At 37.1% G+C, this 26,208-nt stretch overlaps 1 protein-coding gene across 7 annotated transcripts in view; it reads left to right on the plus strand.

The window, feature by feature from the left end:
* Nucleotides 1-525: 525 nt before the first annotated feature.
* Nucleotides 526-26,208, plus strand: part of LOC135213675 (protein bric-a-brac 1-like) — a gene marked incomplete at its 5' end in the record, with an annotated part of 136,966 nt that continues 111,283 nt past the window's right edge. For all 7 annotated transcript variants that reach the window (XR_010314180.1, XR_010314181.1, XM_064247741.1 and 4 more), the window contains 6 exon segments: nt 526-611; nt 1,415-1,504; nt 2,609-2,710; nt 4,169-4,852; nt 11,283-11,465; nt 14,195-14,398. Coding sequence is in view for 5 of the 7 variants with exons in the window: in XM_064247741.1 (XP_064103811.1) it covers nt 526-611; nt 1,415-1,504; nt 2,609-2,710; nt 4,169-4,852; nt 11,283-11,465; nt 14,195-14,398 (1,349 nt within the window).

Genomic DNA, 26,208 nt, shown 5'->3' on the forward strand with positions numbered 1-26,208 from the left:
CCATTTTGGCAAAAGGAGCCTTATTCTTGAATAATTTTCAGACAAAGTATTGTTTTCATCCAAGTGTTGCACAAGAAGAATGGGTTGGGTGAAACAAAACAGAATTTTTTATTTGTTTATGTTGTCTCTTGTTTTCTGGCCATATACAGATGAAAGGTCACTGTATGAAACATGAAATTATAGCATTTTATATCCACGATACCTGGTTATTGGCAATCCGGTTTTTTTTACGGGGCTTGCTAGCAACAAAAATTAGTGATTTTCACTGCTATTATGAGCCAGTTTCCTTGTATCGGTGCCATTACATACTTAACAAAAGGAGCCGATTCCAACTTATCAGTGGGCCAACAAGCCAGTAATCTGTATTTCATTGGTGTTGTAAACTTGTAATAGAACCCCCGCCGATAACCGGAGACTACCTGTGGTACTCTCAGGCACTAATTTTTCCAGTTATTGTTGCATTGCCTAGTAAATTATAACACTTCCATAAACTATACTACCACTAAATTTTTATGCTCATTTCAGGCAGGATGAATCAAGACCAGTTTCTTCTTAAGTGGAATAACCACCAAACTAATTTTGTTGAAGTATTTAGCTACCTACGTACCCAGGTAAAGTATTTTTCTTTAACCTCTAAAGTGTATTTGATAAAATATTTGTAGATATATGCTATAAGTTTATTCATACAGGGTATATTGTAAAGATAATGTCTTATTTATTCATATATTTCTGGAATTATACAATTCTTGCTGTGACGCTGAGAATAATATATTTACATTATCTTAATTTGGATTGAGGTAGTACTTTGCTTTTATACATTTAGTAAAAAAAATATCCCATCTCTTTACTGTGTCATAGAATTAGTTAGTCTAATTTATAGTTTTCTTTAATCGTAGGAGACCCTTATTTTTATGTTGTATAGAAATTTAAAAAATCATGGAAGTACTTCAACTCTGACATAAATTTCAGTTCCTTTTTTTGTTGAGTGCAGTGGCCCTGAACCTCAGTAGAGCATGCATATGAAGGACAAACCTGGGAGTATGATGATGTCGATTTGTAGCTCTCATGTTTCATTGGAACTTGGCATTTCCTATTTCTATTATAACTTGCTGTCCAACACCCTCAAGCAGGAAGAGACAGGTCCATGGCTGAATATCAGTACTACTCTTAATAATTTTTTTGAGGATATTATTGAGCCTTTCATTCAGTATAGGGTTTCTTCAAATAAGATGAGAAAGAACAAGGTACCAGATGTTTCAGAGTTGGAACTTAGCAGCTGAATTGGTTTTAGTACCTATAGTACATTTTTCCAAATGGATTAGTAGACTTTTATTAGATGATAAATCTTTCTTTGTGAGAAACCTTGTGTTGGTATTAGAAAATGAAATTAATACTGTTTGTTCTTTATTTACAGGATGCTTTTGTTGATGTTACTTTGGCTTGTGATGGGAAATCCTTCTCAGCGCACAAGGTTGTCCTCTCTGCATGTTCGCCATATTTCCAGGTGAGTTTGGTAAATAATGAAATAAATATATTATTAGGAGTCTTTACGATGTCTGTTAATTCCTAGTTTCATTCTTGGTAGGAAACACTGGATAATCCAACAAGAATTCGGTTTGTGCTGGGTAATTTTGTCACTTCTGTAAAAGCAAAGGTATATAGTTTTTCATTGCTCTTATAGATGATAAATAGGAAAGGTCTAAGAACACTACTTTGAGGAACACCTGAAATGACATTATTAAAACTACTGTACTGGCCATCAACCGACTCTGGGTTCTGTTGAAAAAAATGGTAAAGATGCCATTAGGGTCTATGCCACTATAACTCTCAAGGCCCAGAAGCAAAGTTTTGAATCACCTAGGCCTGAAGGTTATTAAACAAGTTAGGCTCTGGAAAGCATGGCTGAAGTAACACCAAGGACTCGCCTCTCTGTTTGCGTACAAGGACTTGAGCCAAAAGTTCTACAATCTTGTTAGGGAAGTATGCAACAGTTCCATCACTCTTACAAGGGAGGCATGCAAGAATCATAAAGTCCAATGAATGGAGACTTGAGAGTAGATCTCCACTATTGAAGAGCAATACATACCTCCTTCACACCCTCATCATTAGCTCATGCCTCTGATAGACAACCTGAGCTTAACCTCTAACCCCAATGAAATTATGCCCACAAAATGTTCGGTTGGCTGTTCCTCCAAAAGTGATAAGCTGCTTGTTTTTCGTGGTAGGCAAGTGTACATGCTGCATTAATGTTCAAGATGAAAATTGGTAACTTTAGAAATAATCTTCCTCCCATCCTCCCCACACTTGGTGCACTCAGAAGGGTACTGCCTGTCAGCCCAGCAAGTGCTTGTACTCATCAGTCCCCTGGTGGAGGGTGGGGGGAAGCAGAAGGGTATAGACCATATAGACCAGCACTTGAAAGAAAATGGGAGAACCTTTAAATTTGTCATCTGAAACACCTTTGTTGATGCAGAATTTAAGAGGTGTACTATTATGGAGAGGCCATTTGAAAAACAGATCTTAAGTGTGTAGTACTTTAACATTTATATGTATGAAACCTAAAATGCATTTATTTTATTTATTTATTTAATTTTTTTTTTACTTTCAGACATTGTTTCAGACTAATCCATGCAAGCACCCTATTGTCTTCCTGAAAGATGTCAAGGGCCAAGAGTTGGAGGCACTCATAGAATTTATTTATAAAGGAGAGGTTAGTTCTAATGATTCTTCTTCAGTATTGTCCTTTGACAGATTTTAACTTCTGGTAGTGCATTTTAGTTTTGTAAGTTATTGAATGATTTAGGAAATTTGTATTATGTACTATTTTGCAGTACTATATGCTTCCCATAGTTGTTCTATCCTAATTGATATTGATACTATATGATACTTTAACTGGTATAAGAATGTTTAGAAATTATAGTCAGTCGTGTTGATTAAACTGAATGGAATTATATTTAAAGTTATGTAGTCCTTTTTTTCAGTTATTTATTTATTGAGGACCAATGTATTTAAGTGCAGATGCTGTTTAGCAGGATTATTTTAGTGCTGTACATTAAATAAGATCTTGATTTAATCATTAAGAGTAAACACTTATAAGTCCAATTTATGAAGTCTAATAAAGATTAGTAATGAATCTGCAGTGCTATACTGTTCAGTATATGTAGATTGACTACCTCAGGAACATCTTTCGCTGCCGCCTACTGCAGAGGCTTTTCTTTATCTCTTTCTTCTCCTACTTCTCTAGATGGAAGATTTATGTACCATTTAGTTTGATTTTGAAACTTATCACAAGAAGTACACAACAGCCACACTAAGCTGAATGTATGTATGGATATAGTGTCATTACAGCTCTCAGTAATGTCTTCAATTGTCAGTGATATTTAAAGCCATATTTTGACTTTTTTCTCTCTCTTTTTTTTTCTTTTTTGTTTTTTTTTTTTCTTTTTTTTTTCTCCATCATCCCAAACCATACAAAATTAGGTTTCATCATTATCATTTTTTACATCAGCCTCTACTTCTTTCCATCTTGCTATCTACCCTCTCCTGAAAGTGATTTCATAGTGCAACTGTGAGGTTTTCCTACTACTACACCTTTCAAACCTACCTACTCTCAATTTCCTTTCCAGCGCTGACTGACCTCATAGGTCCCAGTGCTTGGCCTTTGGCCCTAAATTCTGTATTCCATTCCATTCCTACATCAGCTCCTCCTCATATAAGGTAAGACATGAAATTGTTCCCATCTGGTCTAGATCTTCACATACATTCTTTTTCCATGATTTCCAAGATTACTTCAGTTCTAGTTCTACAACTTTTACCTGGCCAAGTGTCCTTGATCCTTCTCATCACTTTTGAAGTTCATAACCTCATTTTTTATTTGATGCAAGTAAGCCTAAGCTTTATGTTTTATAGGTTAAAAAAAATGCTGCTCTTGCATTTTTCCTGAAGACAGAATGTTTGTGGAAGTTTTCATCATTGTTTATTGGTATTCTTGATTTTAATATATATTTTTTTTAATCTTGTCCAGTGATTATTTTAATTTTCCATATATTCATGTCTCATTACAATTCATAAGGTAGAAAAAGTTGGCTATTGTATTGGTTTAATTTAATGATAATGTATCTTGATATAGTACATTCAGATTAATCAAAGCACATGTTTTTTCTCTTAGGTCAGTGTATCGCAGTCAGAGCTGGGATCCCTTATAAGTACTGCAGAGAATTTAAAAATTAAGGGTCTGGCGGAACCAGATAGACCGACAGAAAAAGCAGTTAAAAGAATAGCTTCCCCTCCAAGATCTCAGCCTCCAACTTTAGTCTCTCAAGCAACTGCAGTGACCCCTATCACTGTAACACAGCATCTGCAAGTGAAATACCCACAGTCTAGTCCCGTAGCCAAACGGAAAAAAACTGAACAATTTAATGTACAGAGTAGTTATGTTGGTATAAGAGAAAATCAGGAGGAGGTAGTGACTGTAGAAGCAGAAAATGGTGAAAATTTAAGTCTCCGTGGTGAAAATCTTAGTTTACGTGGGGAAAACTTAACAATTCGAGATCACCCTCCTCAAGTGGTTCTAGTACCTTCACATGAAGTGTCATCACATCAGCAGGAGGTAACGACTCATACGCCCCAGCCTTATGCTAGTCACCATGCCCCAATCCCAGCTTCAGAGAGTGTACTATACTCTGTCTCAGGAACGGCCATATACGCAGGCACAGCTCAAGTTACGTCCTCCAGTCGTGGAGGAGAACAGGCATCTCGAGATGTATACCCTGACCAGTATCATAGCAGTGATGAAAGCTCGGTTCCTGGCCCATCTGGCATACAGTCGCAGGCGGTACCTGAAGCTTCTATGGTAAGTGAGGGATATGCTTCATTTTAGGTTATTGTATTTCATTTTGACAATTGCTTGTATTGAACTTAAAATTATTTTGATATTTACTAATATTTAAGTGAGCTTTAAAGGAGCAACATTGTTATGTTTAGGTAAATCCATTGCAATCGTTATGAGATGGTCTTTCCTTCCAAGTGTTAACATTTTTTATGTGCATTTTCTCTAGTCATTTCTCCACTTACTTGTGTCTCTTACTCTCAATTCCATCCTCATCTGTAGCCAATTAGGCCACAATTTCTACAATAATAAAGAGAGAGAATAATTTTACAGTTCTCATAGTGTAATATTGGGAAATTTTTTGTCGAAATGCATTAATAGGTTATGTAGTGTTTGATCTTTTCACATTTTAGGATATTTTTATAATGTAATACCTTCCTTTAACTTTATATTCATTTCTTTTATCTTCACCAGTTATGGTGCCAGTGGGTAATGAAATTATTGTTTAGTATCCCCAAGAAGGGAAACATTGCAAATATAAAATACATTGTGTAGTTTGTGTGAGACAAAATTAAAAACTAACCGAATCAACAGAGCCTGAACAAAACCTGATTTCTGAGAGGGAATGACACTATCCTTTCTCTTTATCCTCAATATCTATTTTAGTAAGGTATGACCTTACAAGGTCATTAAATTCAGGACAAATGACCAGCGGTTCTCCAGTGTGGATGTCTGCTTTGGTCAGAGGTTTATCCTCTTAGAGAGTTCTTGGTGGTAGGGTTCCGTTTCCTAATTTATTAGCCGTTAAACCTTGGACCGTCGTCGAATTTTCACGTTTGTCACTTTTTCATAAGTTTGATGTTAATAAGATCTTTCACATTCACAATTGATCCCTGAACCGCTTTATCTGCCAATATTAACAAGATTTGTTGAACAGCAGCAGCAATATGCAGTAAATGTAATTTGCTGTTGAACTTCTCAGTTCCAGAGGTCCTTTATATTCCTCACTCTGTTGGACTGTGGCACAGTCGACCTGAGGATGTTTGTGTAATGGAGCTTTGAAAGTTTAAGTGAAAATGCAGTGCATTACTACCCTAAAGCTATTTTCTTGCATTTTATTACATTTTTATGTACTCTATTGACATATAATTTATTTTTTCTTTTTATTAAGTTAGATCTCTTCTTTCTGTATTTCCCTTTACCTTCTCTTACTTCCTAATGAACACCTTATTCTTTGGAAGCTTGAATTTCAAGTCATTAGCCCTTGTAGGCCTGTTCCATATTAAGATGGTTCATCTTTTAGATATATTATATAAATCAATAATACATAATAATATCCAGTTTTGCAACTTCATTTAAGAATAAACTGTCCTTTGGAGTGAGGCTTAGTATAAGTAAAGAAATGTGACTTGTGGGCAAACATCAACATCTTTAGTTTATGGTACTGAACTGAAATTAAAATCAAGCTTTTCCTTAATTTCCTTTTTTTAATTTTTATTTTAGCAAATATTTGCTGCTTCGTAGGTTCTGCTGACTGGTGTGTCCTTGATATGTTGAGTCAGGATTCTTATACACTGTAAAACTAAACTTGCTCAAATGTGGTCCAATTCATTAGGGGATGAAAAGTTTCAACTTGAATGATTCAGTTAGTTTTGATAAGCTATCAGATTAATTTCAGGTATTTTACTGCTAAAGATGTGTTTTGAAATGATATGGCCTTCCTGTAAGATGTAGGTAAAATCTGAGCTATATGGAGATGTATGCTCTCCAATTAGAATGGGAATTATTAACATGGAAAGAGAATTACAACATTTTTATCCTGGTTTTGAGTAATTTTAAGAATGTCTGGTCATGACTTCATGTAAATGCATTTTGATAGAGTTAAGTTGTTCATACGCGAACAAACTTTCGGTCTTAACAATAGGATCATTTCCAGCGCCTAGCTGGATCTGGTTAAAAAACAGATGAAAGCAAGGAATCTTGTGATATCTGGCACCGCTTGTGTAGATCGGGTGATGAATGGTCAAAGACCATTCACCTACGCCAATGCGTCAGTCTTTTCTTAGCCGCCTAGGTGAGTGTAGTGGTTAACCTCTCTTGGCCTTTGCCCGTTTCGCTTGTTTAGTGTGTGTGTGCGCTTTGCTCTAGGGGATCTGCCAAGGTACTACCCCCGCCTCTCATGAGGCATAGGAAGTACTATGCTACAAACTCTGCATTTTTGATGTGCGCCATCTTAACCCAGACGTCATTCGCCTGAAGCCGGGATTGACTTTGGAGCACGTGAGGTCGGTGGCTCCGTCCTGGTCTCCGCAAGATGCCTCAGCATTGGAATCTACGTAATCCTCCATGTTGCAGACGGTTTCTTGGCTGGACTTCTGGTCTGTGGTAATTGCCAAGATAGCTTCTGACAGGTCCCCAGAAGGGTTGGTGAGTGCATCCTCGCTTGCCAGTCTGTTGCGTCCGTAGGCAAGGCGTTTTCGTATATGACTCACCTCAGTGTTAATTTATGGGCTAACCTTCTGCTGATTAGAAGAGATGCGGCTTTGTCTAGGATGGAGAGATCAGTTGACACACAGTCCTTGCTGGCATTGAGGAACAGAGATCTGTTGGAGTCCCAATGTTTGTTTCATGGGACCTAGTTCAAGAATGCAATACACTGGCATCGGGCTGACACCAAAGACAGACTGGTGCACCAGGCCATGTCAAAGTCAGAGTCTCGCAGCAGTCAAGAAGATAGTCTCCTGGTAGGCCGTTGAGGAATTCGAGTTCGGCAGGGCCTTCCCGTTTGACTCAGCTGAGGTCAGAGGATCAACGTCCCTATCGCTCTCGTCCCTTTAAGCCAAGAAGGGGCCCAAGGGGCAGAGGTACAGAAAGCTGTCGGTAGGTTAGGCGCCTCTCTCTCCTGCGCCACGGGTGGGGGGTTGCCTGGTGGGCCATTGGGCCAAGTGGCAGAGTTATGGGGCGGAGAAGTAGGTGGTAGATGTCCTTCGAGTGGGGTACCTACTACCATTCGACTTCTCTCCTCCTCTGTTGGACAAACTGCAGCTCAGGAAGGCATATCCTCCAGATTCTCTGAAGTTCTTGACTCTTCAGGAGGAAGTGCAGAAGATGCTGGACAAGGATGCTATAGTGGAAATTGTGCGTCCGTCTCCAGGGTTTTACAGTCACATCATCTTTGTGCCCAAGGCGTCGGGAGGATGGAGACCTGTGATCGATTTATCCACCTTGAATCACTTCATCAGGAAGACACGGTTCAAGATGGAGACCCCGGCGGGTTTGGTGTTGCAGCCGTGAGGGAAGGCGACTTCATGCTGTCAATAGACTTAGGGACACATACTTCCAAATCCGTGTTCATCCGATGTACAGAAAGTTCCTTTGCTTCTCTCTTGGGGACAAGGTCTTCGAGTTCAAAGTCCTATGCTTCGGGCTGGCAACAACTTAAGTGTTCACAAGGGTCTTCTCTCTCTTGTCAAGTTGGGCCCATGCTTAGGGGATCCGTTTGCTGAGGTACCTCGACGATTGGTTGGCTTGGCACCTTCCAGGGAAAAGCTACTGCAGGACAGGGATCGTCACTTTGGTTCTGTTTGGAACTGGCATCATGTCAACCAGGAAAAGTCGAACTTCGTTCCCAGTCAAACTGGCAGAATTCTGGTCTCCAGCGGGGGACTCACCCCTGTTAAGGGTTCCTCTGTCTCTGGAAGTGGGAGAAGACCTTCGTTGGTGGTTGGATGACCAGAATCTTTCAAAGGGTGTCCCTCTGCATTCTCTTCCACTGGATATCCTTCCGCAGGTTGGGGGGGTCATTTAGGCGACCTCATCGCTTCAGGTGTTTGGAATTTGGAGGACAAGCAGCAAACATATCAACGTCTTTGGAGTTGGAGGCTAGGGTAGCCTTTGTGAACGAACAGGGGGGTGGCCTGGTTTCTTATCAACTTCACGCATGACCGTCGAGGTTCACCAACGGTGGTTTGCAATTCGGTAGAGCTCTCAGCCAGGTATATCCCAGGCAAACTCAGTCATCAGGATCAGGTCCTAGGCACAGAGTGGTCCCTTCATCAAGTGGTAGCAGACAAGATTTTCCAGGTTTGGAGATTCCCCCTTGGCGACATCTGTGTCAGCCCCATGTGGAAAGGTTCCACCAGTTAGTAGAATCCCTATCTCTTCACAGTTGGAGGCTATCAAGTATCTCCTCCGAGCGAGAGGCTTTTCTCAGAGAACAGTAGGGCATATGTCCAGCAGTCTCAGAAAGTCAACCTCCGCAGTTTACCAAGGCAAATGGGCGATCTACTGTAATTGGTGTCATAAACGGGGTTTTTCTCCACTCGCAACCTCTATTCAGCGAATAGCAGACTTTTTAACCTTCCTCAGAGATGAGAAAAGTTTGTCCGTTTCTGGCATTAGAGGCTACAGGGCGGCCCTGAGTTTGGTGTTACGCCTTAGAGGTATCGACATCTCCTCTTCCTGGGAACTTTCCTTGTAGTTAAGGGGTTTGAGCAGTCGAATTCTCCTAAAGAGCTCAAGCCTCCGATGTGGTATGTTTCCTTGGTTCTTAGAGCTTCACTAAGAGTCCATATGAGCCCTTGCATCGCTCATCTGACAGGAACTTGACGCTCAAGACAGTTTTCCTTCTGGCTTGACATCTTCCAAGAGGGTAGGAGAGCTCCACGGTCTGAGCTATGATGTGAAGCACACCACGGCTTGGGGGTTGATGCCCTTCGAATTTGTCCTGGAATTCGTGGCCAAGACCCAAAATCCCTCTGTGCACGATGACAGGTTCACTTCGTTTTCCATTCCATCACTGAATGACTTTGTGGGTGGTGATGCTCAAGAGCTTTTGTTGTGCCCTGTCTGGGCCTTGCGTTGCTATCTTTAAAGGAATCAGCACCTTAGACCAGGCTGCCCCAGACTTTTTGTTAGCACAGGCCGTACAAAGAAAGAGGTGTCTTAGGAATACTATTTCATGTTGGATATGGGAAGCCATCAGACAGGCATACTTGGCTCTTGATGATTCCACCACCACGTCTGTGCAGGCTAGAGCGCATGACGTTAGGGCTATTGGTCCCTCTCTGGCCTTCAAAAAGAACTTGGCTGTACATAGGGTGCTGAGCGCTGGTACTTAGTTACGCCAGTACACGTTTTCCTTGGGTCCTGTGGTGGCTGCCCAAAAGGTTGTGTAACTCATAGTTGCCCTTAACAGGGCACTTTTGTATCTTACCTAAGATGATTGTGTGGATGAGAGAATGAGTGAGTTGGCTGGTCTCCTTTCACTTGTACCTTTCCTTCTTTCTTCGGGCAGGTTAAGGAATAGACACATCATTCGCTGGACTGGTCTGATACAGGTGAGTAAGGTATACTGATAGTGTGGTCGCTTAATATACAAATATCAAACCCTCTATTCGGTAGCATATGCTCCACTCCTTAGCAAGGAGGAGTTGAGAGTAGTACAAACCCTGGTGTATTGGTTTGCTATTGGAAAGTCAAAGTTTCTCTTTGGTTCCCTATACAATGGTTCTCCCATATATCATTGTACATCACTCAGGTGGGTCCGACGTGGTTTAGATATCAATTTATCTAGCGTCTCAACGGGCTTCAGTCCCTCTCCAGAAGTCATTTCTTCTGGTAGCTGGACTGGTGGGTAGGCCCCCAGCCAGTTTAGGATGTCTTGTACCTCCCTCCAAGTATAAGTCTATCCTATTGTTAAGACTGAAGTTTTGTTCGCATATGAACAAATGACAAATTTTCTAAGACAATTTGTATTTTTCATAGCTACAAACCTGAGTTCTTAACATTATACTGCCTGCCTCTAGCCGCCCCTGTGTGTTAAGACATCCTGAGTTGGGAAAGACTGACGCGTTGGCATAGGTGAATGGTCTTTGACCATTCTTCACCCGATCTACGCATGTGTTGCCAGATATCACAAGATTCCTTGCTTTCATCTGTTTTTTTTAACTGGATCCAGCTAGGCACTAGAAATTATCCTACTGTTAAGACCTCAGGTTTGTAGCTATGAAAGATACAAATTGTCTTAAAAAATATGTAATTTTGTTTAGTTTTATTGCATTTTGTGACATATATTGCTTTTAATGATATTAAGTTGAAGTCATGGAGAAGGAATTCAAGTACTATAATTAGTCATGAAGACTGATCACAAGTGATTATGTATTAGTTTTAAATTTTAGACTTATAATTTAAAAGTATTTTCTGTACATATGAGAAAAAGATATTCCATAAATTCTAAAGGTGATGTTGGGACCTCCGTAAATATTTTTGTCATGTATGTTTTGAAGTACACTCCAGTTAATTTTTTTTTGTAAAGTATAATTTGCAAAGTTTTCTACACCTAAGCTTAATTTTCTGAAGGGAAACCAGACCTTCTAAGGTGAAAGCAACGGTTATATACTAATCTTTAATGGACTATTTCTTGACACAATATGACCTAACAATAACTTTCTAGGGTGAAGAAGGCATACCATTTAGAGAAGCAACAGCATTAGGAGCAGAAACCGCAACTTGTCCCCCAAGTACTAAGGCAGCTGTAGCAAGAGCTGTGTTAGTTGCAACATCACCTCACTTGGAGCCAGGACCATCCAGTTTAAAGAGTCAACTTGTTAAAGATCGTCTAACACCAGAAGAGCAGGTATATCAACATTAACAAAATATGTTACAGTGATTAGAACTGTTATCTTGAACTTCTTCATATTCTCAGAAATTTCAGTTGACGTAGGCTATCATCTAACTATCTGACTTTGTGTTGTTTGTAAAGTAAGCCATTCATTGCATAACATGCGAGGAAAACCTTGAAAGAAGACGGGCATCCGAGGAAAACCTTAAAAGAAGACAGGCATCCTTAAAGATTTTACCTTTATAGCTGCGATTGCCCACCATGAGCATTAACAGTTTGTTAAATACTGGTAGTGCAGAAACGGATTCAAGAAAGAATGCAAGATATGTCAAAGGATTAGTTTCCTTGGGTACTGGAAAGTTGCCTGTTATTCTTGAAAACTCTGTTAAAAACAGAGAACGTTGTGCTCAATTTATATATCAAAGAGGTTGTTTGGTAATACCAACTCAGGGTTATTTTTTTGCACTATGGTCTGACATAATTTGAGCATTATACACTGGTGATGGCATACATTCATAGATCATGTAACTGTCAAAAGTATTATTTATTGAGGAAGATACAGTTTTGATGTAATGAAATTACCATTTGTTGTATTTAAAATATTTGTTTGTATTTTGTTGAAGATTTGTGTCGGCTATCTTTTTAATTGAGAATAGTACAAAGAATGGCTTCTAAGTTTAAGAACAAATTTTTAAGGGTTCTGAATAAGTTTTGCCAGTTGCTGAAAGAGCTATAATGAATTTTTAAAAAGTTTCCTATGGTTTCTCTCATGAAATGCAATTATTGTTGTGTATAAGATTTTGGCAATAATTATTAAAATATTTATAGATAGTGATAGGAGAATTTTGACACCTTCAGACAAGTTTGCTAGGTATGTTTCAAGTATCTTAAAAAATTAGAATAAGAATGGAAATTAAAATGGAAATCTTTATACATGTATATGTAAGCAGACCAAGAAATTGTAGTAAGTGATTGATGTGAAATACTCACTGGTATAATCATATCCTCAAGATTCACAGATCTGGGAAAATACCAGTTACACTTCCAGGAAATCTACGAGCTCAGGGTTGATCAGGTTTTCCTTGGAATGAATAGACGAATTACCCATCTTAGGATGAGAATATTCCATATGTATCTCTGTCTGTTGGTTTTAATAGTAAGATTCATGAAAGAAAAGATAGAGCACCTGAGATATGCCTTCTACACTTACAGCTGTCTCAACTTTACAACTGAATACAGCTAAAATCTTTGCTCCTCTTCCTTGATGTCCTTGTCAAGCAGTGGGAGGAGCGCTTCATTACGAAGTTGTATACAAAACCCACAAACATAGGCATGTCTGAATGGAGATATAAACAATCTGCCAACAGTGCCTTCATCAGAACTCTTTTGTGCTGTTCCTCCTAGTTGGACACGTAGAGTTGGAATGCATTGCACAGGTTCTCATCAATAATGGGCATACAAATCAGGATGTGGGCAAATGCATTAGAAGATGGTACCGTCAGGGGCCTTGCCCCACCACCTCTAATAAAATGTAACTCTTCTAAAGGGAAGATTCCACAAGGGACATAAAGAAGACGAGTGCACCCAAAGAGTCCATCATTAAAGGCACTGCCAGCCCCTTTGACCCCAAGAAAAAGATCATGCTCGTTATTATTTACTTTACAAAACAAAAGATCCAGTATCCATGAATGGAATTAACGTGGTCTGAGAGTACCTCAGCGTGTACATCTGTGTAACTACCATACATTTCTCCAATAGGATCTCCTGCCATCTCTCTCTCTCTCTCTCTCTCTCTCTCTCTCTCTCTCTCTCTCTCTCTCTCTCTCTCTCTCTCTCTCTCTCAAGAATCTGCTGGTAAATCCGGTCCATACTGCTTTTCCTTACCCTGACTTCCATAAGGAGTGAAGCTGCTCTATGAACGCTGTTTATATTTCTTTCTGCTAAAATATGAATAGCATTGGCCAGTTGTTGACCAACACCAGTGTGCAAGAGAAGAGAGACATAAGAAAAATTGAGAAGACTCAATACTTTATAAGATTAATTCGCAAAATGTTGTCATGCTTTTTGGCAAAAGATTATTATTATTGGTTTTGTTGAGTGTTGTTGCTGCTTCAGCAGCATTAATCTTTTAGAGGTTTTTCTCTATCTTTCTTATAGCACTTTCTCGTTACTGTTAAGGTGGTGGATAATTACTCACTTACCTTAACAGTAACGAGAAAGCCGCCATAAGAAAGATAGAAAAAAACCTCTACAAGATTAATGCTGCTGAAGCAGCAATAACATTCAACAAAACCTGTTTAAAAGAGGGTCTCCTGCCAAATATTATTATTATTCAGAACATGAACCCTATTCACATTCACATGGAACAAGCCCATAGGGGTCATTGACCTGAAATTCTAGCTTCCAAAGAATATGGCATTAAGAAAGCAGATATTTTTCAGTTGCTGCTGTATTTTGATAAACCTCTGAGTGTGACTGAAGGGACTATGAATATAACAACAAATAAAAAAATCCTTTGCTCAATTATGAATTTTACAGTGAAAAAATTTGTAGTCATACTGATCCTTTTATCTTATTTAAAAAATAAAACATTTTATTACAATTATATAAGCACCATGCATTGCCCTTTTAATGTAAATTTAACTCTGAGAAAGATTCTTGTAACCATGGTGATTAATTTTAATAATTATATAATGCATATGAAAATGAGTTGTAATTATGTATATTTGTTAATTTTTTTTTAGACTATAAAACTGGAGCCAACGAACGCCAATGTTCCAACTGAATCTTGGGAAGGGAGCAACCAAAGTTATGAAGATGGAGGGGGAGGCATAGCGGGGTCAGGTAGTGGGGCTGGAGTGGTACCCTCAACCAGCGATACTCTTACTATGCAGCTCCCCCTCCATGCTGAAATGACTGAACCTTCACCCCTCCATGACTCGTCTAGAGTGAGTGTTGCTTTTCTTTTTTTAACAAGTGCTACTTCTCTTATTCAAGTAATAATAATATCAAGGTTTAGTGCTCAAAGCTTTGCTTCCAGAATTTTGAGTAATTTTCAAACAATTAAGTACAGTACTACTAGTCAGGATTTGTTATTTATATTATATCAGAGAATTAGTACTTGTGCATGCTTGTCTTTTTTGGATTTCAGTCTGTGTATAGTATTAGATTTTATTCTCTGACATTGTGATGTAAGGATGTTCTGCAGTGTAATGTGAATTGCTGGAACTGAAAATGAATTTGGCATTTGTTCTGTTGATGCAGCAAAGGTAAGTTTTGAAGCAATCTTTATATAACAGTCAAGTCATTAACTTGAGAGGATGTGGTTTTAAGGGTTAGGGGGTTTATGTTCATGGTAATGCCAAAATTACTTTCACACTAGCCAGTGTGCAATTGAGCTTCAAAGCAAGATTGATTTTAGACCTTAATTTCCTCGTAAGTAAGTTCACCCTTATTAAGAACATTCCCTCTCATTATCTAGCTCCGTTCTTTTGTTGGGTTGTTATAGGAAATTTTGGCTCAGTTTGAAAAAATTTTATTGTTCATATTCTCATTGTCTTGTGGTAGTACCCACACTACTTTGTATGATGGTGTTCCAGTGTTTTACTGTTACTTCAAAATGCTATGGAATGATTTCAAGAAGATTTCTATCTCTTGGTTGGTACCAGTTCCTAGAGGGAATGGAGTAATTAGGATGTTAGTCATTTAAAGATAGAAAAGCATTGTGCACAGCAGTTTTAAGGAGAATATTGTCTCTTACTGTCATGGTCTGCTGTCAATTAACAAAAGATATTAGTTGCTCCACAATTACAAGAAAATAGTAATTAACCAAAGGTAAAAATTTGTATGAAAGTACCTTAAGAGAGAGACACTACGTGTATTGTCTTGCTGGTATCTTGATCTGTAATGAATACGTAAGTGCATAAATAAGTTAATCTGTCTTGACAGATATCCTCAGTATGAGTAGAACAGTTTTGATGGAAATGGGGATGTATTGTGAGTATACGTATAATGGGTCGAGTATAACAGGTGAGAGTGGTGCTGAGTTGTTATCTGCTAATCCCCAGACACCCAATAAGAATCTAGATCACTTTCACCAATGGCACTGGACCCACTATACGTATATGTACATACTGGCTATAGAGCCCCTTTTCATTAGAACTTCTCTACTCATTCTGAGGACATCTGTCAAGATAGATGAAATGTTGACATTCCTAGAAAAATATCTTACAGCAAACTTCTGCTGCTCAAAACAACCCCCTCCCCCAAATATGTCTACCGGATACCCAATACTAGAGATTTTATGGAATCTGCTCTCCGCATTTAAGTTCCCTTCTTAAGTACATTCCTTACTGCCTTTCGTAAAGAATAGGTTTACTAAACTCAGAATTGCTGTTATTTCTTTTTTAAGAAAAAGTGAACATTGTCCAGTTTTTGTTAACCCTCTTACGCCAAAGGGGTATAATAAAAATTGTCTCCCGTATGCCGGAGGGGTCTCGGAGTGAGCGAGCGGAAGCGGAAAAAATATTTTTTTCAAAAAATCACAGGGTGCTTAGTTTTCAAGATTATAAGAGTTCATTTTTGGCTCCTTTTTTGTCATTGCCTGAAGTTTAGTATGCAACCATCAGAAATGAAAAAAAATATCATTATCATATATAAATAATGCGATATATGATAGCGCAAAAACAAAATTTCATATATAATTCTATTCAAATCACGCTGTGAGCAAAACTGTTAAAGCTAACGAGTTAATTTTTTTTCATTGTATTGTACACTAAATTGCGATCATTTTGGTATACTATAACACATTGTAAAACGATCAAAGCAACACACAGAAAATATTATCACAAAATGATGCATGAATTCGTAACGCACGGACGTAAAAAAATGTTTTTTTCAAAAATTCACCATAAGTCTAAATATTGTTCTAGAGACTTCTAATTTGTTTCAAAATGAAGATAATGATTGAATATTACTATACTGTAAGAGTTTTTTAGCTTACAATTGCAGTTTTCGACCATTTCAGACGAGTTAAAATTGACCGAATGTCGAATTTTTATATATATTTTTTTTATATGCAAATATTTCAAAAATGAGAAAGCTACAACCTTCAATTTTTTGTTGTTGTATTCTACATGAAATTGCACACATTTTCATATGTAAAACTCTATGAAACGCCTAATATGAAACGGAGCAAATATTACGAGAATGTGACGTACACATTTCAGAGATTTGTGGCGGAGAATGCGCGCGCGGAGGGAAGGAAAGATTTTTTTTTAATTCACCATAAATCTTAAATATTGTGCTAGAGACTTCGAATTTGTTTCAAATACGATAAATGACTGAATATTACTAGACTGTAAGAGTTTTAGCTTACAATTGTGTTTTTCGACTATTTCGATAGAGTAAAATTTGACCGAACGTTGTTTTTTTTCTATTTATCATGATTTATATGCAAATATTTCGAAAATGAGAAAAGCTACAACCTTCTATCATTTTTTGTTGTATTCTACATGAAATTAGGCACATTTTCTTATGTAAAACTTTATGTAATGGCTAATTTAAAATGGTGCAAACATTACGACAATCGCATGAAAAAATTTCTGATTTTTCGGAAGAGTTACTGCACGCACGTAAGGGATTTTTTTTTTTTAATATAAATTCACCATAAATCGAAATATTGTGCTAGAGACTTCCAATTTGTTGCAAAATGAAGGTAAATGATTGAATATTACTAGAATATAAGAGTTTTAGCTTACAATTGCGTTTTTCGACCATTTTGGTAGAGTCAAAGTTGACCGAAGGTTGACATTTTGGCACTTATCGTTATTTATATGAAAATATTTCAAAACTAATAAAAGCTATAACCATGGTTGTTTTTAGTTGTTATTGTGCATGAAATTGCACACATTTCCATATATAAAACTTTATGTAACGGCTAATTTAAAATGGTGCAAACATTACGACTCGCACGAAAAAATTTATCGGAAGAGTTACCGCGCGGACGTAAGGAAAAAGTTTTTTTCATAAATTCACCATAAATCAAAATATTGTGCTAGAGACGTTCAATTTGTTGCAAAATGAAGGTAAATGATTGAATATTTTGGTAGAGTCAAAGTTGACCGAAGGTTGAAATTTTGGCACATCGTTATTTATATGAAAATATTTCAAAACTGATAAAAGCTACAATCATGAGTATTTTTTTGTTGTATTCTACATGAAAATTGCAACACATTTTCATATACATAATACTCCATGTAACGGCTAATTTAAAATGGTGCAAAAATTATGTCAAAGTGACAAAATAATTTCCGAGATGTGTCACTGATACTTTTTAGTGCGATAAGAAAGAAATTCGCGCTTGCACACCTGTGTAACGATTGTAAACAAAACAACGCCTTGATCTGTGAGCTCCCAGCATCCCCCAAGGCACGTGATTCAAAAGTTTTCGCCTGGTAGGGCTATAAGTATTTTTCCACGAATTTTTAAAAAACTTTTCTATGTCGACGTACGATACGTCCAATCGGCACCCCCCGACAGACAATTTATCTCGATGTATAATACGTCCAATCGGCGTAAGAGGGTCAAGCATGTGTATAGAAGGGAAAAGCATAATTCAAAGAATTGGAAAGACGGTAATCATTTCAGTTGATGCAGCTGTTATTTCCAAAAGAATGATTTTTTATTGTGGTTAATCAAAAGGGGGTTTCATATACATTGTCCATCTTCCCCACTGATGTGTTTCCTGATTGTAACGTTAAATTTTTTTTTTGTATAAAATTAATTAATAATTTAGAATAACTGAGTGAATGCAATCAAGTCAGATTTTCCTTGCCTGTTTTTGGAATCTAATTCTCTCTCTCTCTTCTCTCTCTCTCTCTCTCTCTCTCTATCTCTCTCTCTCTCTCTCTCTCTCTCTCTCTCTCTCTCTCTCTCTCTCTCTCTCTCTCTCTCTTTTATTGGATGTAAAAGACAAAACAATATTTTTAAAAACTGGGTGAGCTAAAGGACTTTTCATCTTATAGTATGCTTAAAGGGTTTTTTCTAACAAAGTTCTTGAAGGATACTAGGACTGAAAATGGTTTGTGTAATTCGGGCTATCAAGTGAAATTTAATTGTTGCAAATAAATTAGTGTAGTTCTGTAGGAATTATGTATTCTTCCTAGAAAGCCACCAATGATCTGGAACTCTGCTACAGTATTTTAAAGAAATAATGAGAGGATAAAAGCACTGGTTTTTTGTGATAGAATACACACTCCATTGGTAAATGAATTACATAATAAATGATTGGGCCTGGAAAATCACTTGAGGTGGTATATTGGTGGATATGTTGTTGTTTTCATCATGGAAGAGGTAGTTGTTTCTGCGTGTTATGCTAAGACTGTACTATTTGGTTTAATCATCATTTAAAAAAAATATATTTTTATCCCCATTTTTCTGTGAGTTGATTGGTTAGAATTTTGTGGTGCCAGTTGCTCTTTTTCTTTCTTTCTCTTGTTTTTATTACAAATTCCTTGTTAGGAAACCACCCTCTAAAAGAGATAATTCTGGCAGAAGCAGACACCCGTGCTACTGATTCCTTGTTCTACAGTTTTATATGGAATTTACCGGTTTCCAGCTGGCACTAGAAGAATTTGTCCTTGCGTTTAAGATACAGGTTTGGTAGCTATGAAAAATACAAATTATATAATTAAAAATTTATGTTTATTGGGCTTTATTGGGCTGTATTTGTACTACAGTGTTAGAGAGTTCTTGCTTTCTTGGATTTAAGTGATATGTTTCTATAGGAAAGGCTGTGTACTTGGCTAGATTAGGCAGGAAGTTGAAGTAGAATAGCTTGTACAAAGGGTTGGTGATGTATGTGATTAAGTTCTTCCAATACTATTTGAGATTCCCTCTGGCCATGATTGACCAGATGAAAGGGTTGTTACTTTAAAGTATTGCCAGCATTGATTACTACAGCTCTTGTAATAATGCTACTTTATAGTAGACTGTATAATATGCTGTAGTCAGTCAGTACAGGCAGTCTCTGGTTATCGGCAGGTGTGCTGTTCCCGACAGCCTAACAATAACCGAAAATAACCAGAGATGGGTGCCGCTGTTAAGTAGGGATCGGTGCCGAAAATCCAGTTATAGTTGTCGCTAAACACGCACCGTAAACCCGGATTGCTGATAGCCGGTGACTGCCTATATAATGAATGGTGTTAGCTTATTACAAAGTGTTAGCATATTACACCAACAGAAATGTTTAAGTAAGAAAAATTACAGTGGCTACCTCAGTACAGAATCCCATGACCCATTGCAAGTGAAATATAGTACAACTAGTAGAATAATGAAGTGGTTTAATTTATTTCATACATCTCTATTGGGATAATTCTCACTGTAAACAAGTTCAGTAATTCCCACTTAGTATATGAAAAAATACTTTTCCGATATGAAAAACAGTAAAATGGTCAGGGTTTTTTAATAAATGCCCTAACATCAAGGAAACCTAATTAGATAATCTCGTCCCGGTAGTGTAGTTTGTGCATAAACTTTCAAGTTATTTTATGATTTATAAAAGAATATTATGCAGCAATGATTATAATTTCTCAGTTTTGTTATTTACCTAAGTAGAATTCTTGGATATTTTAAATGTTCTAACAAAATTTGCTTTAGGAATTTTAGAAAGTACTGAATGAATATACAGTATAATGATGGTAAAATCAGTTTGAAATCATATGCAGTAAACACTCTTCTAGCTTATCTGCTGTAATTTTCTTTTTCTTGGTAAAATAGTGGATTTGGGTGCACTTTGAAACAATGAATCAGTTTTATTGAAAATAGAAGTAAAGCAATAATAGGGATTTAAAAATCCATTCTGCACCATGAAGAGATATAGTCAATTTCCATTTTGCTGGTGTACAATTTACAGCTATTTATGTCAGTTGTTGCAAATGAAAAATATAAGGCAAGGTAGGAAAATACTTAAGCATTTTATACTGGTTTAATGAGTTATCTTTTAAAAACCCTTTTGCTTGGGAGATAGATTGAAACCAACCACCAACACTGTACATCCTCAGATATCATCCTAGTATTACCTGATGTTAGAATGTTGATTGATGATTTTTTTCATTGGTATCAGAATTTCAAGGGATGACATTCTCTCATGATAACCTTTGATGTCACTAGAATCCTTAGGGTTATGTCCAAATTCAATTCTCTCATGATAACCTTTGATGTCATTAGAATCCTTAGGGTTATGTCCAAATTCAGTGTCAAGTAAGAATCACTGGTTCATAATCTCTTAACCAATATTGAAGTTCTAAGTACCGTACATACTACTACTATGATACTTGCATATGGATAGCTGTGTACATAATATTTTATCCTAATTTCCAAAAAGATATTTTAGCTTTTATGTAATAGTATATTTGAGAAAATCCAGACCTGAAATGGTAGTTTTTTGTTTGATGGAATTTTTTTTGGAAATAAGTGACAATTGTACTGAGTGTTGGTATGGTTGTATGATAAGTACTTGACGGTACCTAATACTGAAATAACAAAATCATAATTCCCATTAGGGAATTAACTTTTTACTCCTTTTAGAATTGAACTTAACTTTTGCAAGTTTAAAGTTTATTTGAATAATAGTCATTTACTTTGAAAATGTTTTCATTGCACACTTCAGATAATTCATACCAAGATACTGCATTATTTTTATCAACAGTTTTTTGTAAATTGTAGAACACTATTTCAAGTTTTTATTTAAAGCCACATGGATTTTCCCTTAGAATTTATTTTGACTAATGTGCCTATTTATTAATAGTTTTCATTTTCATGTGTTTGTTTATCCTGGGCATGATTTATTGATTTCATTTCCTTATCTGTCATTATTACAAGAACTGGTTCATAAATTTGTAGTATTTTCCTAAATATGAACTTTTTTCCTTTTTCTAATGAGGCTTTGTTGAGTAGCCTTAATTGTGAAAAAAAAATTCTGTACCTATGTTTTGATTTTCATATTGAAAGTTAAAATTTTTGTTTCATTTCTTACTATGCATTTCTGTTAGCCTTTGTTATGAGATTAAATAAAAATGTTTATTTATTTTATTTATTTTTGTTCTGATAATTTTAGTTTTATTTTAAAACCTGAAACTTTCACATTTTCTTTTTGTCTCTTGAGCACTTTTAGTTTCCAAAATCAAGTTGTCACAAATAGATAAAAAACAAAAGCCCCTTCTCCTGCTAGACAACTGCACTGACCCCAGTTCTGGTATCTTTTCAGAGCGTGGGCAGGCGGTTGTCTGGCAGTGGGAGGGGTGACAACCGTCACCCGAATGTAGTCCTTGGTTCTTCCAGTTCTGGAAGTGGTGGTAATGTGAGTGGAAGGGGAAGTTTTAGAAGTGGGGTTGCAAGTGAAGTTGGGGTAGGCACGATTAATCAACCGGCCCTCAGAGACCCGCAAGGGTCGAGTATTTCTGTCGGTAGTGAGCAAGGCCACACGAGGCGGGTTGTTCAAGTGGAAGTTTGGATGTGTATACTGCAGCAAGTCTTTCCCCACACGATGGGGTCTTGACCGCCACACACGGACACACACGGGTGAAAAACCGTACACTTGCCATATTTGCCACAGGAACTTTAATGAGCAGTCGAATTATCAGCGTCATTTTAGGCGACATTTCTCAAACAATTGATGAGAACTGTGTTATTTAGTTAATTCATTCAAAAATTTTATGAGAGTATATTTAGATTTAGACAATATTTGTTTATTAATGGTTTATGTACAGTTGTTAAACCACAATATAGCTTTATATCTATAAAAATCTTTAGTTATGGAGTTACTGTTTGTTTGAAATAAAGTCTGAGAGTTACTATATCTATATTTACTATATCCTTATGATCTTAATGAATACTTTGTGATAATTTCATATAACTACTTTTTGGTTATTTGAAATCAACAGAAAAAACTTGAAATTCCTTTCACTAAAACAGAAAGCTCAAATAGTTACGCATTCCACATTAGCCCAACAGGGATATGTTACCGCCCTAAAATTATACATCATACAACTTGGGTTGTTTATAGACCAGCTACAATGTTTTTGTGTATAACAGTTGCTTTATACATAATAGAAAATAAAAAGTTGAGTATATTTTTAAATGATCATGATACTCAATATTATCTGCCAGAGAAATGAAATTATCAATTTAAGCATTATTTCTCCAGTGCAAAAATTTCTCTTGGCTGTGTAAAGATACCTTAATTTTAATAATTTTTTAAAAATGTATACCTAAGTACATTGTGGTGTTTTGGATTGGCTTCAGTATCTGCCAAGAAAGTCTGTTTATATCACTAAGTAGAATGATGTAAAGGAGATGTTGTTACATCAGCATCAGGTACCAGGAGAATGCTGACAAAACAGTTACAACTGGTCGGGTGTAACCAAACCAAAAATAGCCATTCCTTTACGTACTCATGTAGCACAAATAAAAACTCATTTACATGAGTAGTTGAGAGTTTATAGAACTGCGGATCATCTCATTTACATGCCGAGTTCCTCCAATATGGAGTCACCAAGTGACTTCGTTCCTTCAGGGATTCACTTATGCCCTCTTTTCTGTAACTAGTGAGGTAATAGTATACTGTATTCAACATCCACCACTTTCAGATTATTGTGACCATGCGTATAGTTTACATGATCTTTCTTTAAGCTCAGAGCTGTTCAATTACTTCTACAGAATCTCTCCACCCCTTAGACTGTGTGGTAACTCACATTTCTTTGGTATTTTCCTTTGACTCTTCCCTGCCCAGCCCCCTTTAATTAAGAAAATGTACCAGCTTTGTGTAATACTTGGGAAATTCCATGCAGTTTGGCTTATAAGCCTTTCTCCTAGTGGGAGAGGATTGCTCTTGCTAGCCAGTTCTGACCTTGTGGCACATACGTCGATGAGGTGGAGGTCTTCCGGTAAATTTTTCTCCCAAGTACCCGGTTATCGGTGATGCGGTTTTATGGGGTTTGTCTAACGATAACTGGGTTTTCGGTGCCCGATATACGCTGATTCCCACTAAACAGCGCTGCCTATAATAGGGATCAGCATTGTTTTTCGTAATTTTGGTTATCATTACGTCATCTGGAATGGAACCCGCGCCATTAATTTCAGTAATTTAAGTGCTCCTGATCCTCATACTCAGCCCCTCTTGAATTTGGTTTCAACATGGGATGTCTTCTTTGCTTTTTTTTTTTTCTTTCTTTTCTCTCCCTGCCTACTACATCCTCTACACTGATTGTTATGGTTAGAATCGCACTTTCAGCCCATCTTGAAGAATGATAGCAACGTTAAGATTTCCAATAACCATCCTACTGATTTAATTTCTAGTACATTATCACTAGGTTATTTGGAAATTTACTCAAATCACTTTTTGCACCTTGAATCCAATTCTCTCTTCAGACCACCAGTATGGCCAACCTCACTTGTGTAAGGTCTACTGGAGACCCTCTTTTCTCTTCGTTCTTAGGTACTCAACAGGTTTTCTTTTGTTGCTCATGAAGGTTACTTTACAAAGATTACCTTTTTTTAGCAAGGTAATCTTTGTTAGCATACTCCTAGCTTAGGCTAACCAATTGACTTGTTATATATTTTAGATGGCTGCATTCTCATGTTCACCTGTGTACTTTTATTCATGTTACGCTGATAATTCAGCAGTGCATTTCTTCTTCACATCGTAGCCTCCTCGTCTTGTTCACTCTTGGTCTCAAATTGGTCTTTCTTTATTAGTTACTGTGATCTTGTAAATATAACTGAATGGGAATGTATTAATTTAGTGAAATACCATGACCCAAAAGCTCAATGAATATTCATGTGTCTCCTCCCCAGATAGGTATTTCTTTTTTCTTTTGTCATTTCTTATTTTTATTATTGTACAATTTTTTCTTGTGTCTGTTAAATCTTAATCTTGGCCTTTCCATCTCTCAAATATTCCTTTCATGTTTGGAAGCTTAATCTTTTGTGTCCCTTCTTGACAAAATTGCACCAGTCAAAATGGTGTATATGTACTGTATAACCCCTCACTGCATTTGTTTACTCTCTCTCCTCTTTGAGTTAGCTTGTCTTACTCATTTCTAATGGTACTGTTTATGCCCCAGGCACTTGAAATTTAGGCAGGTGCATAATTTCCTCTGGGTTACAATGGGGTTTCCGTTCTTGAGACGCGTTGTAAGTCGAAAATCGTTGTAAGCCGGAATATCGTAAAAAATCTAAAGAAAACCTTACTTTTAATCCTTTGTGTGCATTGAAAACTATGTAAACTGCATTCTTATTGCATTTTTCATCAAAAGAAACCTTCAAATGTTGATTATTTTGCATTTTTGGTGTCTTATTTCATCTGCCAGATGAGCGTTGTAGGCGTCGTAACCCTGGAAATAATGTCTGATTAATATAATTGAGAAGCACCTTAACCTCGGAACGACGTAACCCGAACTCGTCGTAATCCGGGGACTGCCTGTATTTGGATTTCACAATACGTATATTGATTTGTTACTAAGCTTTTACGGCCAAGCTCTGGAACTCTGTTCCTAATTCTATTTTCCCCAATGTTCTCAATCATCCATCCTTCAAGTGACTGGGTCTGTCACAGCTTCTGCAGCTAAGCCACATTTTCTCTGCTTCACACATACTTTTCAAGTTTTTTGGCCCTTATTGAATAAGGGCAGTACATAAATGGCCATACCATTGAAAAGTTGAATTAAGTAAAATCAGCTGTTAGACTATGGTATTCTTTTGTTTAAAGAAAGGTGATGTTGAAGTAACTTGCTTTCTTCTTTGTTACTTACTCTATTTGTTAGTGTCAATGTCTTGGTATCAAGAAGCAAATGGTAAGTTGGAGGCAGATCAGTAAAATTAATTTTCCCAATATCTTCCACTTATTCAGGTTTAATGGCTTTTTATAAGTTGTTACTTTATTAAATAGATAAGACGTTGCTGATTTTTTAAAATAAGTACCCACAATTAATTCTGCTGCTGTCTATAAAGGGGAAAAGAGATTCCTTCTTCAGTGTGCTGTTTCTCCCAAGACATTGATCATGGACCTTGAAAAGAAAGTTGTTACAAAGAAATACCCTTGTACATGAAGTAATACTACTTTATGAAATATGCTGCTAAGATGTGATGTGACATGTTCTTTTGATAAGCACCTCGTATGTCAGAACATCCTTAAATAGTTAAATTTATCACTGTGGGTTTTGAGAGGCTGAAATGGAAGGATCCCAGGGTAGTAGCCACCTGTAAGGGGGCGGAGCAGGGGAAGTGGGTTTTAGACGGGCGACTGGATGCATGCAGAAACTGTATGGCTAGGAAAAAAACAATTCATTATCAAGCTTGTGCTGACTATACAGGCAGTCCCCGGGTTACGATGGGGGTTCCGTTCTTAAGACGCGTCGTAACCCGAAAATCGTCGTAAGCCGGAACGAAGTTCTTGAAAACATGTCCACAGGGAAAATTTCACTAATTTGCAATTTTTCTTAGGGCCGTATCTCTAAAATTATCACTAATTTACTTTTTTCATGTGCAACACTGTGTATTTACAAATTACTGTATATTTTCATTAACATACAAGAAGAGAGAGAGAGAGAGAGAGAGAGAGAGAGAGAGAGAGAGAGAGAGAGAGAGAGAGACGAGAGAGAGAGAAATAACTCCTTACGGTTTTCAATAGATTGAAATGAACGTCTGTAGGCACTTTTTTTTTTTTTTCCCCCCTCCATAAATACTATATTTCTCCAGA

The sequence above is a fragment of the Macrobrachium nipponense genome, chromosome 43, assembly GCF_015104395.2.
Source record: "Macrobrachium nipponense isolate FS-2020 chromosome 43, ASM1510439v2, whole genome shotgun sequence".
Classification (NCBI taxonomy): Eukaryota; Metazoa; Arthropoda; class Malacostraca; order Decapoda; family Palaemonidae; genus Macrobrachium; species Macrobrachium nipponense.